At 44.1% G+C, this 15,609-nt stretch overlaps 1 protein-coding gene across 5 annotated transcripts in view; it reads right to left on the bottom strand.

The window, feature by feature from the left end:
- SH3KBP1 (SH3 domain containing kinase binding protein 1) overlaps positions 1-15,609 on the bottom strand; it is a 328,594-nt gene that overhangs the window by 184,705 nt on the left and 128,280 nt on the right. For all 5 annotated transcript variants that reach the window (XM_049643565.1, XM_049643564.1, XM_049643561.1 and 2 more), the window contains one exon: positions 10,456-10,579. In XM_049643565.1, coding sequence (XP_049499522.1) covers positions 10,456-10,579 — 124 coding nt within the window. The remainder of the gene's footprint in view (positions 1-10,455; positions 10,580-15,609) is intronic.

A 15,609-nucleotide genomic window follows, 5' to 3' on the forward strand; every position in this document is an offset into this window, starting at 1 on the left:
CCGCAGACCGCGAGATCATGACCTGAGCTGAAGTCAGACGCTTAACCGACTGAGCCACCCAGGCGCCCCAGCGATGTCCCCTTTTTAATTCCTCATTTGGTATTTGAAATCTGCTCTCCTTTCTACATTTATCAATTTGTTGACTACTTCAAAGAACCAATTTTTGATTTTAGTAATTTTCTGTATTATCTTCCTAGTCTCTATTTCACTTACTTCTAATCATTATTTTTTTCCTTCTTTCTGCTTGCTTCAAGTTTACTTTGCTGTTCTTTTTCTAGTTTCTTTTAATATTTTTTTAATTAAGTAAACTCTATGCCCAATGTGGTGCTGGAACTCATAACCCCGAGACCAAGAGTCACATGTTCCACCAACTGAGCCAGCCTAGTGCCTCTCTTTTCCTAGTTTCTCAAGGTAGAAAGTAAATTATTGACAATCCCACTTCGGGGCAGATATCCAAAGTTAATGAAATCACTTTCTCAAAGAGATATCTGCACCCCCGTGTTCAGTGCAGCATTACTCACAATAGCCAATATATGGAAACAACCTAAGCGTCCATCAATGGATGAATGGATAAAGGAAATGTCTCTCTCTCTCTCTCTCTCTCTCTCTCTCTCACACACACACACACACACACTGGAAATATGTTTTAGCCATAAAAAAAAGGAAATCCTGCCATTTGTGACATGAATGAACCCTTGAGAGCATTATGCTAAGTAAAATATGTTAGAGAAAGACAAATTTTATAGGTTCTCACAGCAACAACTAAAAAAAAAAAGGTAATTATGGGAGGTGAGGGACATGTTAATTAGCCTTAGTGTGGTAATCATTTTGCAATATATACAGGTATCAAAATCATCACGCTCTACACCTTAAATCTACACAATATTATAATATCAATGATATCTCAGTGAAGCTGGGGGGTAAAAGGAAGGTTGGGGTATTGATTTGAAATCTGTTTTCTTTTTGATCATAGACATTTGCAGCTGTAACTTTACTCTAAGCGTTGCTTTAGCTGCACGCAGGCAATTTTTGGTGATTGTGTTTTCATTTTCATTCATTTCTAAATATTTCAAAATTTCCATTGGGGATTCTTCTTTGACCCACTGGTTATTTGGGAGTATGCTATTTAATTTCCATATATTTGTGAATTTCCCAAATTTCCTTCAGTTGTTGACTTCTAATTTAATTCCACTGTGGTTGGAGAACATACTCTGCATGATTTTAATTCTTTGAAATTTACCGAGCCTTCTTTTATGGCCTACCATATGGTCTACCCCGGAGAATGCTCCACGTGCATCTGATCACTGATTGCTTCATGGAAACAACACTTCACTATGAGTGTCCATAAATTTGTAGTTTCTTCCCAACATCCTGGGGTCTTCCCAGCAGTTTACCGCTCTTAGTAACAACTACTACTACATTCAGTAGTATTTCACTTTCTCACATCCTCTGCCCCAAGCTTTATTCTCTTTCCCCATTTTTAGCCTGACAGTTTCCCTGAGGGAATTAACAAGCCTAGTCTCCTTATTTTACAGATGGGAAAATAGAGTATGAGACTTGCCTCAAGTCCCATGGAAACTTTGGGGGTGCAACAGAAGTGGGGGCTGGAGTCTGCCAACAGCCATTCTTCCTGCAACAAGGCCCTACTACCACTGAGCTTATTCAGGTCTCCAGAAAACTACCAACAGAACAAGCGGTTCAGTCCTCCTCCGAAGTGCTTCCTTGAGGGCACGCGCACACACGCGCACATGCACATCCACACATAGGAAGTTCTCTTTCCTTTCCTGGTGGGGGACAATGACAGTGGTCCACCTGGCACTGCAGCCGGGCCCACTGTCCGCCTGACCATGGGTTACGGAGGTGGGCCAGGTAATGCCCTCATTGTTCGGGGCACAACAGTCCCGGGGCCTCACAAGCACAAAAAGCCATGAATCCAAAGACTAAATTGAAGCTGCAGGTGGCATCAGGGGAACCAGGCTGTGACTAGAGATCAACAGGTGTAATTAGAAGAAACTGAGGAAGCTACAGAAGAAAAGGCTCCTTTACCAGGGCTTTCTACAAGTGAAGGCACTTGTTGTCCCAATACAATACCTCTAATTAATTACCTTTAATTAATCTACCAGCTCTCTACCCGGAACAACCTCTCTTTGGAAGAGAGAATCCCATGTGGGCCTTAGCAAAGTCCAGTCCCCCAGATCAGAGGGGTGTCCTCTCAGGTCCCCTGGGCAGAGGTTCCACGTCCTCCTTCCTGGCATGTCAACAGGAGAGTCCCTGCATCAGGCTGAAGGCTGGGACACTATCAGGGACCTCAGCCACCTCAGGAATTCTAGATTCCAGAGCTCTAAATGGCAGGCTAAGTGGATTTGCCTCACAGCCCCACAAGTGGGCTCATTATCTGAACTCGAAATGGAAGCCTCTTTCGCTAATAAGAGGAGAGAGTGAACGAAGCTCTTCTTTATGCCTCATCAGGGTTTTAATGTAGTCAAGGAGAGCTAAGATTCCCCGTCTTTCAATTGAAGCGGGTAGAGAAGGCAATGGGACTCTTCTGACTGTGTAGGACTATTGTTTCGTCTTCATTATAGAATCTGCCCCTGGAATACCAGTTCCATCCTGACCCAAGTTCCAGGTAGAGCCAGCCCTGCGTCCCCTGGGTCAGCCCCCTCAGTCCACTTTTCCTGCCAAAGCCCAGCCCAGGCACTCTTCGACACAGGAACCCAAGAAACGATCAAAAGAAAAAAATCCCTTTCAGCTTGTCACTTGAAAACGTACCGAAAGGACTGGCTCTCAAGCTTTAGATTCAAGGAACGTTCTCCCAGCATCGCCCAACTTATGTTTTCGCGGCTGGGGGCTTCAGAGGCTTCGTCAGTGTTTTTCACAGGGCCAGCATGGCCATCGCCACTCACTTTAACATTCCCTGTGCAAGGTCGAATCTGAAGATGATCTCAGAGATGCTGAGAGAGGTCCTTGTCCTACATTTTCAAGTCCTGCACATCCTAAAGCAGAGTCCTAACTAGTATTCAGTAAAATGTGCTTTGATGATCAAAGATCAGCAGGTTTCCTTACCACAGGGCATCGGAGAGCCTGCAATATGCGAACAGGCCTGTCAGTCTCTAAGAGGGTGTTAGTGCACGCCGATGTGGCCCAAATGTACTTGTCTAGAGAGCCAATTTTCTCTCCCTTTTCGTCTCCTTATCTCTGTCTCTCCATTCCTCTTTTGTGCAGTATTTTGCAGGGCCATAATTCGGTGCAACACACATTGGGAAATGCTGGCCTGGTGTCATTCTGAGCATGCCACACATGTTACGTGATCTCCTCTCTAGTAGGTGAAAATACACAATAGTCCCCCTTTTAGAACATGCCATATACAGACACGCTTGGTCGCACCAAGGTCCAACTCAGAACTGGTGAAAATGAGCACTGTGTGCAATGTGGTTGCCCAGCGCTATCCTCGGGGCTGGGTGTGTTGTCCAGCATTCTGTACCAAGTGACCTTTAAACTCCTCTGCATGAGAAAAGTGCTGTCATCCCCAGTTATATGGACTCTCTGCTTTTATTTTTTTTTAATTTTTTTAATGTTTATTTATTTTTGAGAGAGAGAGAGAGAGAGAGAGAGTGTGTGTGTGTGTGTGTTGAGTGGGGGAGGGGCGGAGAGAGAGGGAGACACAGAATCCAAAGCAGGCTCCAGGCTCTGAGCTGTCAGCACAGAGCCTGACACAGGGCTCGAACTCATGGACTGTGAGATCATGACCTGAGCCAAAGTCGGACGCTCAACCGACTGAGCCACCCAGGCGCACCTCTCTGCTTTTAAAAAGTACCTAGGGCTTCAGGCCAGTAATATAAAAATCAAAGTAAGAAGTCAGATTTACAAGTGGGTTATGCATGATGCAGTGTTTGAAATTCCAAATGCTTTTTCTCATAGAAACAAAGTCATAAGTGGGGATTAAGTTCTCAGACTAACCCACAATGTAGCTAAAACACATCTGCAATGTCATCAACTAACAAAACCCCAAAACACAAGATAATGAAAAAAGAAACATTTATATTTATCAAGAATACTTATGCTCCGTGGTATACCCAGAGGGGAGCAGGGCAGGGTGGGAGTAAGGGTGGGTGGCCCACGCCCAGGCGAGAAGGGGCTTCCTGTAGAGAACTGACAAATGATAATGAAGCCAACAAAGTCAGTTGGCTTTTTATTTAGCCGCCTGCTGACAACTGAAAACAACATCAGTCATAAAATATTGCTCCTTTGAGGAAAACTGGGCTCAACAAGAAGTAAAGAAGTAGTTAGGGGTACTTAGAGCTACTAAGGAGGAGACTCTGGCTTACCTACAGGGATTTTAGTGTACTTCTTTATACTGTGTTCAAATTACTATCTACACCTAGAGTCAGGACTACAGGAGTCCTTTTTTTTTTTTTTTTTTTTTTAAATGCTTACCAACAATGATCCTGGTCAGCGGGGGTGTAACAGATGGGACAAGGATGGAGAAACGGATTCTATGAGTTCAATGAACAAAAATTAGAAGAGAAAAGAAATTAGAAGGGAACAAAGAGAAGCTATGGGTCTAAGATGGAAAAGCATGAATTGAGAACACTAAGTCAGAGGACCCACAGGCATTTCCTACCAGGAGAAAGAGGTGGGCAGAAGAAGGCGTTTCCTAGGACAGCCACCAGGTGGAGCCACTACCACAAACCACTACTTGGCTCCTCCTCTGGTTGGACTTGGGTGGAAACCCAGCAGGAGTGCTGTAGAAGTCTAAATAATTATTCCATGGGACACTAATTCCTCTAGTGTTAACATCTTGGAAACAGGACACAGAGATTGAAAAGAGATAAATATAATACAAGAAAACTTCTTAAAACCAAGTTTGACAATGACCCACACATAAAAATGTATGGAAATATATGATGGCAACACCCACCCAAAATGGCATTTTCCACCCGAAATGGGTGCCATCTCTCGGTCCAAGAGGCAGTAATACTCCGATAAGAAAGTGAACTGGGGGAACATGCTCTAACAGCAACTACTGGTCCCACAGAGCCAATAACACAGGCTCCCAGTAGAACCTGTCAGTAATGCAGCCAGGGATCAATTACTTTACAAGATCTCTTTATGGCCCTTTTACTATCAAACTTTCAAGAATGAAGGCCCCCGGGAAAAAAGATGATAAATGCACATACAGATACATTTACACAGATGCACATATGTATTATTGATGTACGAATTCTATCCATCCAGGTTCACTGCCAGATGGCCAGCTTTATTTTCATCTCCCCATGGGAAAGTCCGGTCAGGTGATAGCCAAGAGCTTCCACATACAACAATAATGCCTTCTCTTACTTCTTACTCTTCCATCTGTCCATGAAAGGCAGCAATTTAGGTAAAGTCAGCAGGTGATTTGGAGAGTTGGAGAAAATCTGACCCAACATGCTGCATTTTCAGATTCCTAGCTAACCAGGATAATTCACATTTGTTGCTTCAAAAGGAAATTTGAAAGGAAAAACGTCTTATTTCTATAAACAAATTCCCAGGACTCGCATCTACCTTGAACGACAAAGCACTGGAAAACCAACGGAGTTGACATTTTCTTTATTAAAGACACGCTTTCTCCATCCTTTGTTTACAGTTTCATTTCAAACAAAGAGCCCACAGCCTATCAAGAGAACCAGGCCACCGCCTCCGAGCCAACAAAGTTCCACGGCAGCAGGTGCATGTTCGTGCACACACACACACTCACGTCCTAACAGGCCAACAGACACCTCGAGAACGTTATTCCAAGTAGCCAAAGAAATGCCAAAGAAGTGAGAGCTCAAAACACATTTCCCCTTTAGTAGAGACAAGGGAGGGAGGTCACTATGGACAGATATGTTTAGGGACTTGAATGACCAGGGCTGAAACTGGGAGGGGAAAAGAAAGATAAACATTAGGCACACTCTGGCTACAGCCAGCAGACCACAATGGAGAACCCTTCCGTGCGGAAAACACGGGGCCCGTGTTATGCTGAGGGGCATGTATGTATTGCCCATCCACACACAAAATGAATTCTGAAGAATTTCCGCATTAACTTTTAAAGCAACAGTGTGTCACCAGAGGCAGAGCAGCTGTTGGTCCCTCTGTTAAGGAAAACTTTTGAATTAAACCTGTCTGAAGGACTAAATACACAACAAATTAGCCCACAGAGTCATGTTCTACAATCCAAGTAATATCCACATAGCAATTCCCACAACAACCCTCCCGACCAGTTCAACTTGAATCTCATGTTGGAGCATCAGTGCTAGACCTGTTACAAATAACATCTTTTAAGACCATCAGATCTTTCGGCATTAATCCTTGGAAGGGGCAGTAAAATGCAAATGCACAACAAACCTTAAATAAAGATGGTAAAAGCAGTTTATCTTTCAGAAGGCAGATGCCAAAGGAGCAGAGCGACTTAAAAAGGTGATTATAAAAGACATTTTATATCAGGACAGCATAACAATAATAATAATAATAACAATAATAATAGCAAAGAATAAGTGTGCAAAATACAATAGAGACTTACCAAACACTGAATTCATGATAAACTGGAAATAGAAACAAGGACACATAAAGCCAACCAGAAACCCACGGAGTGGCTTCACATTCAGAATGACAAGTAAATAAGAGACATACCCCCAACTTGCCATATAAAAGATTTAAGAAATGCACACCACTTTCTTAACATTTCCCAAGTGATACAATAGACTGAACATGCTTGCAGGCAGGACTGGCTGGGGTTTTTCTGGTCTTCCGATCTGCCCCAGCACCAAGCACAGGGCCAGGCGCACAGTATACAGGCGCTATTGAACTCTCATTAGCATCCATGTCAAAGTGGGGAGGGAACAACACCCAGAATCCCGGGCAGCAGGAAGGGTCTGGGAGGGGCGGCTTCCCCATGAGGTCTGCTGATGATGCAAAAGTGAGACACTAGGTCCCTGAAATACAAGCTGGTCCTTACGAAGGCCAGGGCAGTATTGATCACAGCCTGGACACTTAACCTATCCCATGAATAAAGTGGGTTGGGAAACCCTTCTAAGGATGAAACCAACTGATTTTTTTAATTTCATTTTAATTCAAGTAGAAATGGACAAAGTCCTCTGTACTCATGTTCAAGTAGGTATTGAATGTATTTGCTGTTAACTATTAGGATGTCCATTGTGTTCAGTTTTGCTTTTAAACTCAAGGATAGAATGCTTTTCATACATTTCTCCATACATCAATATTCCAATTTAGGAGGGCTCATCATCCTTCCAAATGGGCTTAAGGAGAGAAGAAACAAAAGAATAAATCATTCTCGGAAGGAAACAACCTTTTTGTGTCTGGTTCATGAGAATGTCATTTGGCTCCAAAAAATTTTTCAGATTCTCAGGCTATAGTTTGTCAACATTCTGGAGTCTGGGATAACTTCAGGATACACAACAGCCATGCTGCAAGTGTAAATGAAAACTGACTTCTTGCTCCCTGGGAAAAGCTTGTTTTAAAGGAAAAGCTCCTTCACTAGGACTCGGGTGAAGCCCAGAGAAGTGGCCAGGAGTGGGAGCAGACACAAATGCCCTAATTCCTGGAATGTATAGCTGACTGCTGCCAAGCCATCTGCAGGAAATGTTCTCTCTCTCTCTCTCTCTCTCTCTCTGTGTGTGTGTGTGTGTGTGTGTGTCTTTCTCAATTTCAGTCACATCTTTTTCTCAAATGAAAAGCACATGGAGTCATTCCAGTACCTCCCTAAATCACCTCTGCAGAAATGTGCAAAGATTAAAGTTGAAAACTGAAACTAATTGGTCCCCAAACTGTTTCCATGGTCTGGCCCTTTCTCAAGGCGATTACTAGCTTTGTTCAAACCTAGGGTATCTCTTGACCTTATGCAGGGGCCTAGGGAGGGTAAACTCATCCCACTCCGTGAGGTTCTACAGTCCACTCCCCACTGCCACAAAATGAGGCATGTCCCAAACCGCTGGCCACAACTGGGCAAACTTCTCCAGCGACATCTACCTCAAGTTCAGGATCCAATGAAATAGCTCAATTTCAAACTCATAACAGAAATAGATTTTGATCTTTCTTTATTAAAAGAAAAAGAACTTGTGTTAACTGTATTAAATTCTCACAGGGTCCAAGGCTGAATCACAAGGAGGACTCATATACTCTCAGAAGGATCCTATGTTAATGAAACAAAGCAGTCTGTTACTAAACTCTGAAAGCAACTTCCCTCCATAACAACAGCAAATGATAAAAACATCCAGAGATTTCTAGGGACAAAGCTTGGTAGAAACAAAGAGAAGGAGAAGACTTGGGTCATTTACAATAAGTCACAAAACTTGAAAAATCAGTCGGACGGAAGTGTTTACAAGTAACTAGAATCATCCCACAGATTTAGCCTCTGATCCTTGTTCTAAGGGGGAAAAAAAGTGGTTTTTCATTGATTTGGGATGGGGAAAAAATGTAGCTTTTGAGCTCAGCACAATGAACTATTTATCTGGCCTGACAAGGCCAATCAATCCACCCTGCTGTTTATTATAAGGAGTAGTAGGATACTGTTAGTATTGACGGGTGGGGGCAGGGCCAAACATGGCACTGGCCTCGGGTACACAATGCTTCTCTTCAACTGGGAATTTATGTTTGGCCCAGGTGACCCGGGGGTCAGTGTGAAGCCTGGGACAGAATGAAGATGGTATTTTATGCATTTCGTATTTACAGAATGCCTCCATGTGCCCAAGTCTCAGATCCACTGGCAGATTCCTCATATAAAATACCCCAGCGTAAAAGGTTGGTCGTAAATCTCGGCTGCAGGCCTAAGGTGGAGACTTGAGAAAAAAACATCAGTCGGTAGGCCACCCCTTTTAATGCCTTTTGCGGGATCATGAAGAATTCCGCAGAGGACCTCAGAGGCCAGATTTTTAGACGTAAAAAGGCAATTATCTGAAAAGTTTTATTCTTTCTTTGATTTCAAGTTCTCAGGTAATTTTTACCAAACTCATCTGGATAATTACCTTAATTCTTTAACTTAATTAATTCCTTAGCTTGTTAAGTTAATTAATTACCTTAATTCTCTTATTCACTTTAGGAAAGCAGGGCCGGCAGGAGAAGCCCGCCCGTCCTTGGCTCACGGACCCAGGGAGCGTGAGGAGGAACAGGAACGGCTCAGACCAGCAAGCGAGCTGTGGGAATGGAGAAAGACACACGGACTTCTGGCTCTCTGAAACTGACGAGGGCAGGCCTCAAGAGTTCTGGAACTTACGTGCAAGAATGCAGGAGGGGCTTTGGGGGATGGCTGCAGTTTTACAGCAAAGTACGCTTAATTCTTAAAATGGGAAATCCCCTGCACTGGTACGATGGGCTTTAAAAAAAAAAAAAAAGAAAACAAGAAAAGAAAGAAAATCCTATAGCTGCTAACCAGCGTGGGCCTGCAGCCAATGCTTCATCTGAATAATTCAGAAAAGCAAATGTAACCCAGGGCAGCTGGAGGGGGTAGAGGAAGAAGCAGGAAGGAAGAGAGACACAAAGCTAATGTCTCAAGCACTATGATCAATGGGCAGTTTATTGGACAAATTCTTATGCTGTCTAAATTTTATGAAAGATTAGCTGTTCTTCCCTGTGGTTATGTAAACTTGCCTTCTTTTTTCTTTTTAATGGAACTCTTGGCTAATACATTTCCTGCTCCTGCTTCCGACCAGCTATTTCTCTTTAAGGAAGTAATAAGCCCGTGAAAAGCCTGCAGCTGAAGGCTACCCTACCGTGGGCACGCTCAGTGTGAGCCCCGCTGGATGCACAGAGAGGGTTGGGTCAGGAAAAACCGAGGAAATCTTGTGCGACCACAGAAGTGAGTCGAATCCTCCCTGCAATCTTATATTCTCTCTCCTATCATTTCAAACAACAGTGTCACAAGGGAGGGATGTGGGAGAAAACAAAACCCCAAGGAGCTAATACCTGAAAATCTGCCTTGAGGTCTCAAAACAGGGAAACAAAATGGTTAACGTTCCCTTGGTTGGATGGATGTATGGGCTATATCTCTGCATGTACTGCCTGCGAAACCAGGAGACACAGTCTATGTTTGGGAGCCCAGCAGGTAGAGAGAAAGACCCTGATAAAGCCTGCCGTTAAATTAAAAAGAGAACATGGCCAGACACTCACAGCTCAGCCTGCACCACAGCATTCTCTAAAGTCACCTTTCATCCATAAAAATAGATATGAGAGCGAAAGCTAAAGTCCTAGGAAAATCATCATTTACGGATTTAGTCTACTTTCTCATTATAAAAAAAATTCTGTCAGTTCCCTTTATTATAGTTACATCATTACTCGCTCTGTGTGTGTGTCCAAATTTATACAAAAAAACAAAAGGGCAAATGCCATTCAATGTTTCAGCAATTCCAAATTTGACACAGTTCACCCAGAAGTTTCCAGTTTGGGGTTGTGTGTGGGGAGGGGGCTTGTTCTTTGTTTCCATACCTCTCTTATTGGTTCTTAGAATTGTTTCGGAAGACAGCAAAACATTTCCACCGGATACTTCGTGCATGGGTTTTTCTGGAGCTTTGCTGGAGAGAGGGTCTTTCTTCATCTCTTTCTTTATTTCCTGTGAAGATAAAAGGAAAATAAGATAGTTTTTTGAAATTTGAAAATGGCTCTTTGATTATTTTAAGCTTCAGCCTTCTGGAAATGAACTATGATGACCTCAACTCAATATAACATGAGCCTTGAAGAATACCATTTCCTCTATTGCTGTAGCTCGTTTTCCTTACATTTATTACCGAAGCACCTACTCCTACAAAGGAAAACAATGTCCAGTATGGTGACATGACCTTATGTGACTATGGCCATTCCAAGTGACCACAAAGAGAGTGAGTGATACTAAAGGCCACTACTCAGCTCTAAGCGACAGCCTGTCCTAGTTTTTGAACAATGACAAGCTTTAGACAAGCTAAAAGCCTTCTGGTTTCTATCCTTCCCAACAAGGGTTTAGAGAAATATATTCCAAATCACCATTGTCTGACAATTATGCTAAACCCAAAAGAAGATGATGTAAGTTCATTTACAGTCAGCAAGTTCCTCTGGCTTTCTTTAACTCTTGACAAAGAAAAATGTAAGATGACAAACAGAAATAAAGACTATCAGTCCAGGCCAGGGGTCAGCAAACTACAGCCCACCACACGGTTCTGTAAGGAAAGTTTCATTACAGCACAACCACCTACATCCATTGAGGTATTTTCTACGGCTACTAGAAAATGATGGCAGAGCGGAGTATTTGGAATGGACATCAAAGCCTAAAATACTTGGCCCTTTAGGGAAAAGTTTGCTCTCAGGGGTCTCTTATCCAAGATCCATTAAGATACAGAATTTAAAAACCTGATGGCTGATAGAATTATTTCAAATTAGTCTAATAATTTACATCATTATTTTTGAAAGCATCAATACCTTGAAATGATAGTAACTCACAAACTGCAAGTCTGGAGTGGAGGGTTTCTGGGCTTGTCTGAGCCCATGATCACGCTGACTTGAGCAAAAGTGAAAGCTATGGGGCTAGACCCAGAGTGTGGCTGAGTGGCAGGAAGGGCTCAAGGATGAGACATGTGTTCTTTAGGAAGCACATGGGGCAAGAAATGTGGATGGGCTCCTTCTATGGAATGAACATGAAGACGGTAAATTAGGTAGGGGGCTGAGATTCAGCCTGGGTAGAGGGCAGAGGCACAAAGAAAGAAAAAAAGCTTGTTAAAACACAGCCACTGCCGGCAGCTTCCTACACACCTGAGTGTTAGTTACCATATCCAATTCCCCAGTTGCTGGCTCAGTTCACAGCAGCCTCACCCTCCCTCCCCTCACCAGGGCCCCACCGGAAACCAGTAACTGCAGCTGTCGCTTTGGTGGGTTGAGAGTTTCAGCCGGTGTTCTAGGCCAAGCCAGCACAAAGCTGTGTGCATGCGTGTGTACATACACGGACTCCCACCTCGGTAGTCGCACCACCTGCTAGAACAGCAGTTGCAGGGGGTTTCTACAGCCTCACAGGCAGACGGCATCGGGGGACAATCTACAAACACTGCCCATGTGAGCCACATGAGGGGTGGCTTTCTTAGGGATGGCTGCCAGGCTGCTATGGCTTGAGAAGTAAAAAAAACAAGCCACCATGGAGCTCATTCCCCTGAGGTTGTTTTTTTGGAGTAGAACAGCTGCTCAAACTTCACCATCCACTGCAGTGTGGACAGGACTGTGCACACACAAATTTCCCACCTGGACACCACAGAACATGGTGATACAACATCCAGTGTTACCAAGGACTAATTCAGAAAACTTCAGTGCGTCGTGGGCAAGATGTCAAGCATTTGCTTGGCCCTAACTGCTAAAGACATGCAGATGGGGAAGGGTGAGGGAGGTGCAAATGTTTGAGAGACTGGAGTGGTCACTAGAGCTTTAGAAGCTATGACTGTTTTGTTTGTTTTAAAGTAATCTCCACACCCAACGTGGGGCTCAAACTCACACCCCCAAGATCAAGAGTCGCATTCTACAGTCACTGAGCCAGCCAGGCACCCCTAGAAGCTGTGATTCTAAGAATACTCAAACCCAAGGCTTCAGGGCAGCACCCCATGAGGACGGAAGGACTGACCTGATCAAGCAGGTGCTTAAGGGCTAAGACAACAGCACTAGGAGAGAGGTTGGTTCATAAATCCCAGATTCCACTGCCCCCCCCAATGACTGTTTAAATTTGCCACACAGAGAAGCCTAACAATGCCCACATTTCTTAAGTTCCCTCTTAGATTGAAGCAGGGAGGAGACAAAACTTAAAATATGCCCTGTATCTTTCCAGAGAAACCAGACACATGGGTATGGCATTGCATCCTGTAGGCTCCACCTGTACAACATCTAGGTACACCAGGCTCAATGCAGCCCCCCCTACAAACGCAACATCTTCCCCCTGACCTGCCCCTTTTCTGGAACAGAAGGGAGCTATCTTGCTTGACAGCCCACATCTACCCACTTACCCAGGCTAAAAAATTCAGTGTTAACCCTCCTACCTAACCAGTCACCCAGTTGGGCTCTATCTACTTCCTCAACCTCTCAGTTTCTCTCTATTCCTCCTATACTGCCTTAAAACCACGGATACCAGGCAAAGAACTTGCAGAGACATTTCTTCCAAAAGACACACATATGGCTAGAATTTGTTAAAAAGGAAAATAAGTATTGATGAGGATGTGGAGGAACGGGAACCACTGTATATTGCTGGTGGAAATATAAAATGGTGCAACCACAGTGGAAAACAATATGGTAGTTCCTCAAAGTTAAACAAAGAACCACCATGTGACCAAGCAATTCCACCTAGGTACACACCCTAAAGTACTGCCATCAGGGACTCAAAGAGATAGTTGTAGGCCAACATTTACTGCAGCATTATTCACAACAGCTAAAAGGCAGAAATAACCTAAATGTCCATCAACAGATGAAAGGAAAAACAAGATGTGGTCCGTACATACAGGGGAATATTATTCAGCCTCAAAAGGGAGTCAAGTTTTGATACATGCTACAATATGAATGAGCCTAGAGACCAATGTGTTAAGTGAAATAAGCCAGACACAAAAGGACAAATATTCTATGATTCCACTTATATAATGCAGCCAGACTAGGCAAATTCATAGAGACAAAACGACTGGAGGTTACCAGGGAGTGGGAGGGGGGATGGGAGTCAATGTTTAATGGTCACCAAATATCTGTTTGGGGTGACCAAAAAGTTTTAGACAGAGCTAATGACAACTGTTGCACATTGTTAATGTAGCTAGTGCCACTGAACTGTATATTTTAAATGGTTAAAATCGCGGGGTGCCTGGGTGGCTCAGTCAGCTGAGCATCCGACTTCAACTCAAGTCCTGATCTCGCAGTTCATGAGTTTGAGCCCCACATCAGGCTCTACACTGACAGCCTGGAGCCTGCTTTACATTCTGTGTCTCCCTCCCTCGCTGCCCCTCCCCTGCTCACATATTTTCCCATAAGAACACATACACATGAACACCAGCTAACATGTTAGTACATGCCACGTGCTGAACAGATGTGCTCTGAGAGCTTCACCTGGATGGCAACTTGTAGCCTGAACAACAACCCTATTCACCAATGATGCACACACCAAGACACGGGGCATTAAGGAAGCTTGCCAAATAAATAGGAGCCAGAATTGGAACCCAACCTGTCTCATTCCAAAGCCAATTTTTTTTTTTAGGTTTATTTATTTATTTTGAGAGAGAGAGAGAGAGAGAGACAGAGCACACAAGCAGGGGAGGGGCTGAGAGAGAGAGGGAGAAAGAGAGAACACAAGCAGGCTCTGTACTGCCGTCACAGAGCCCGACGTCAGGCTCGAACCCACAAACTGTGAGATCATGACCTGAGCCGAAGTCAAGAGCCAGACGCTTAGCTGACTGAGCCACCCAGGCTCCCCCAAAGCTCATCTCTTAACCACTCTTTCTGAGTCCTGCCGGAGTGACAATAATATCTCCCTGCCTCTGGCCTCTTCCACATCAGCCTCCACACTGCCACCAGAGATACTCTCCCAAAACAAAGGTATGAACTTGTCACTCCCCTATTGAAATCCTCCCGTTACTTCCAAAAGACCACAGGACATGCCCTTTCATCTAAAAACTTTTTAATTTGAATAGTAAACCACAAATCCCTGTGTCCTGGGTTCTGGCTCAAGCTATCCAACATGCGCGCTGACCCCATGGAACCAATTACCGTGCAAATGTAAGATGGGAATGCACTTCTTTCACAACACCTCGACTTTCACAGACATCTGATGTCATGGAGTCCTCTTGGTAGGCTCTAAAAATAGGTGATGATGCTGGCAATGACATAACCTCACACTGGCAGAGGCTTATAGAAATTAAAGTGTTTTAGCGGATATTTCTTCACTTGTTCCTCACAGTAACACTGTCATTGTGTTATTGAAAAAATAAATAAAACCTTTATTCTTCCAGACTGACATATTTTTGCATATAAGAGTCAGAGACCAGGGGCGCCTGGGTGGCTCCATTGGTTACGCGTCCAACTCTTGAATTCGGCTCAGGTCATGATCTCACAGTTTGTGAGCTAGAGCCCCACATTGGGTTTAGCACTGACAGTGTGGAGCCTGCTTGGGATTCTCTTCCTCTCTCCCTCTGCCCCTCCCCCCGCTCTCTCTCTCTAAACAAACAAACAAACTTAAAAAAAACAAAACAAAAGAATTGTGAGACCCAGTCAGAGAGGATGCAAGAGCAGCCAAAGGCCACAAAGCTATTAATGGGGAGCTGTGGACCCAACTCTGGGCCTTCCGGCAGGGCTCTCCCACTACACCTCAGCTCTGAAGAAAAACTAGTGTCATGGCTATAGAAGGAAGACTCAAAATCACCCCACCCATGGCTCCAGTGGGAATTTTCACTTCCCTCCACAGCTCAAGAATATAAGGTACCGTTTCATCCATAAACCCACCAATACCGAGGCCCAAATCCTTGAAGTCCTTTCTCATCCACACATAAAAGCTCTTTGCTGCAGAAGAGGGCGGACTTGGCACCGGAGTGACTCCTTCCTGCCTGTAGCTGCCAGCATCCGGCTAGCTGGAGCTATCCGAGGTTCTGATCCATGTCATGCGACTCT

Source organism: Panthera uncia, chromosome X (assembly GCF_023721935.1).
Source record: "Panthera uncia isolate 11264 chromosome X, Puncia_PCG_1.0, whole genome shotgun sequence".
Taxonomy (NCBI): Eukaryota; Metazoa; Chordata; class Mammalia; order Carnivora; family Felidae; genus Panthera; species Panthera uncia.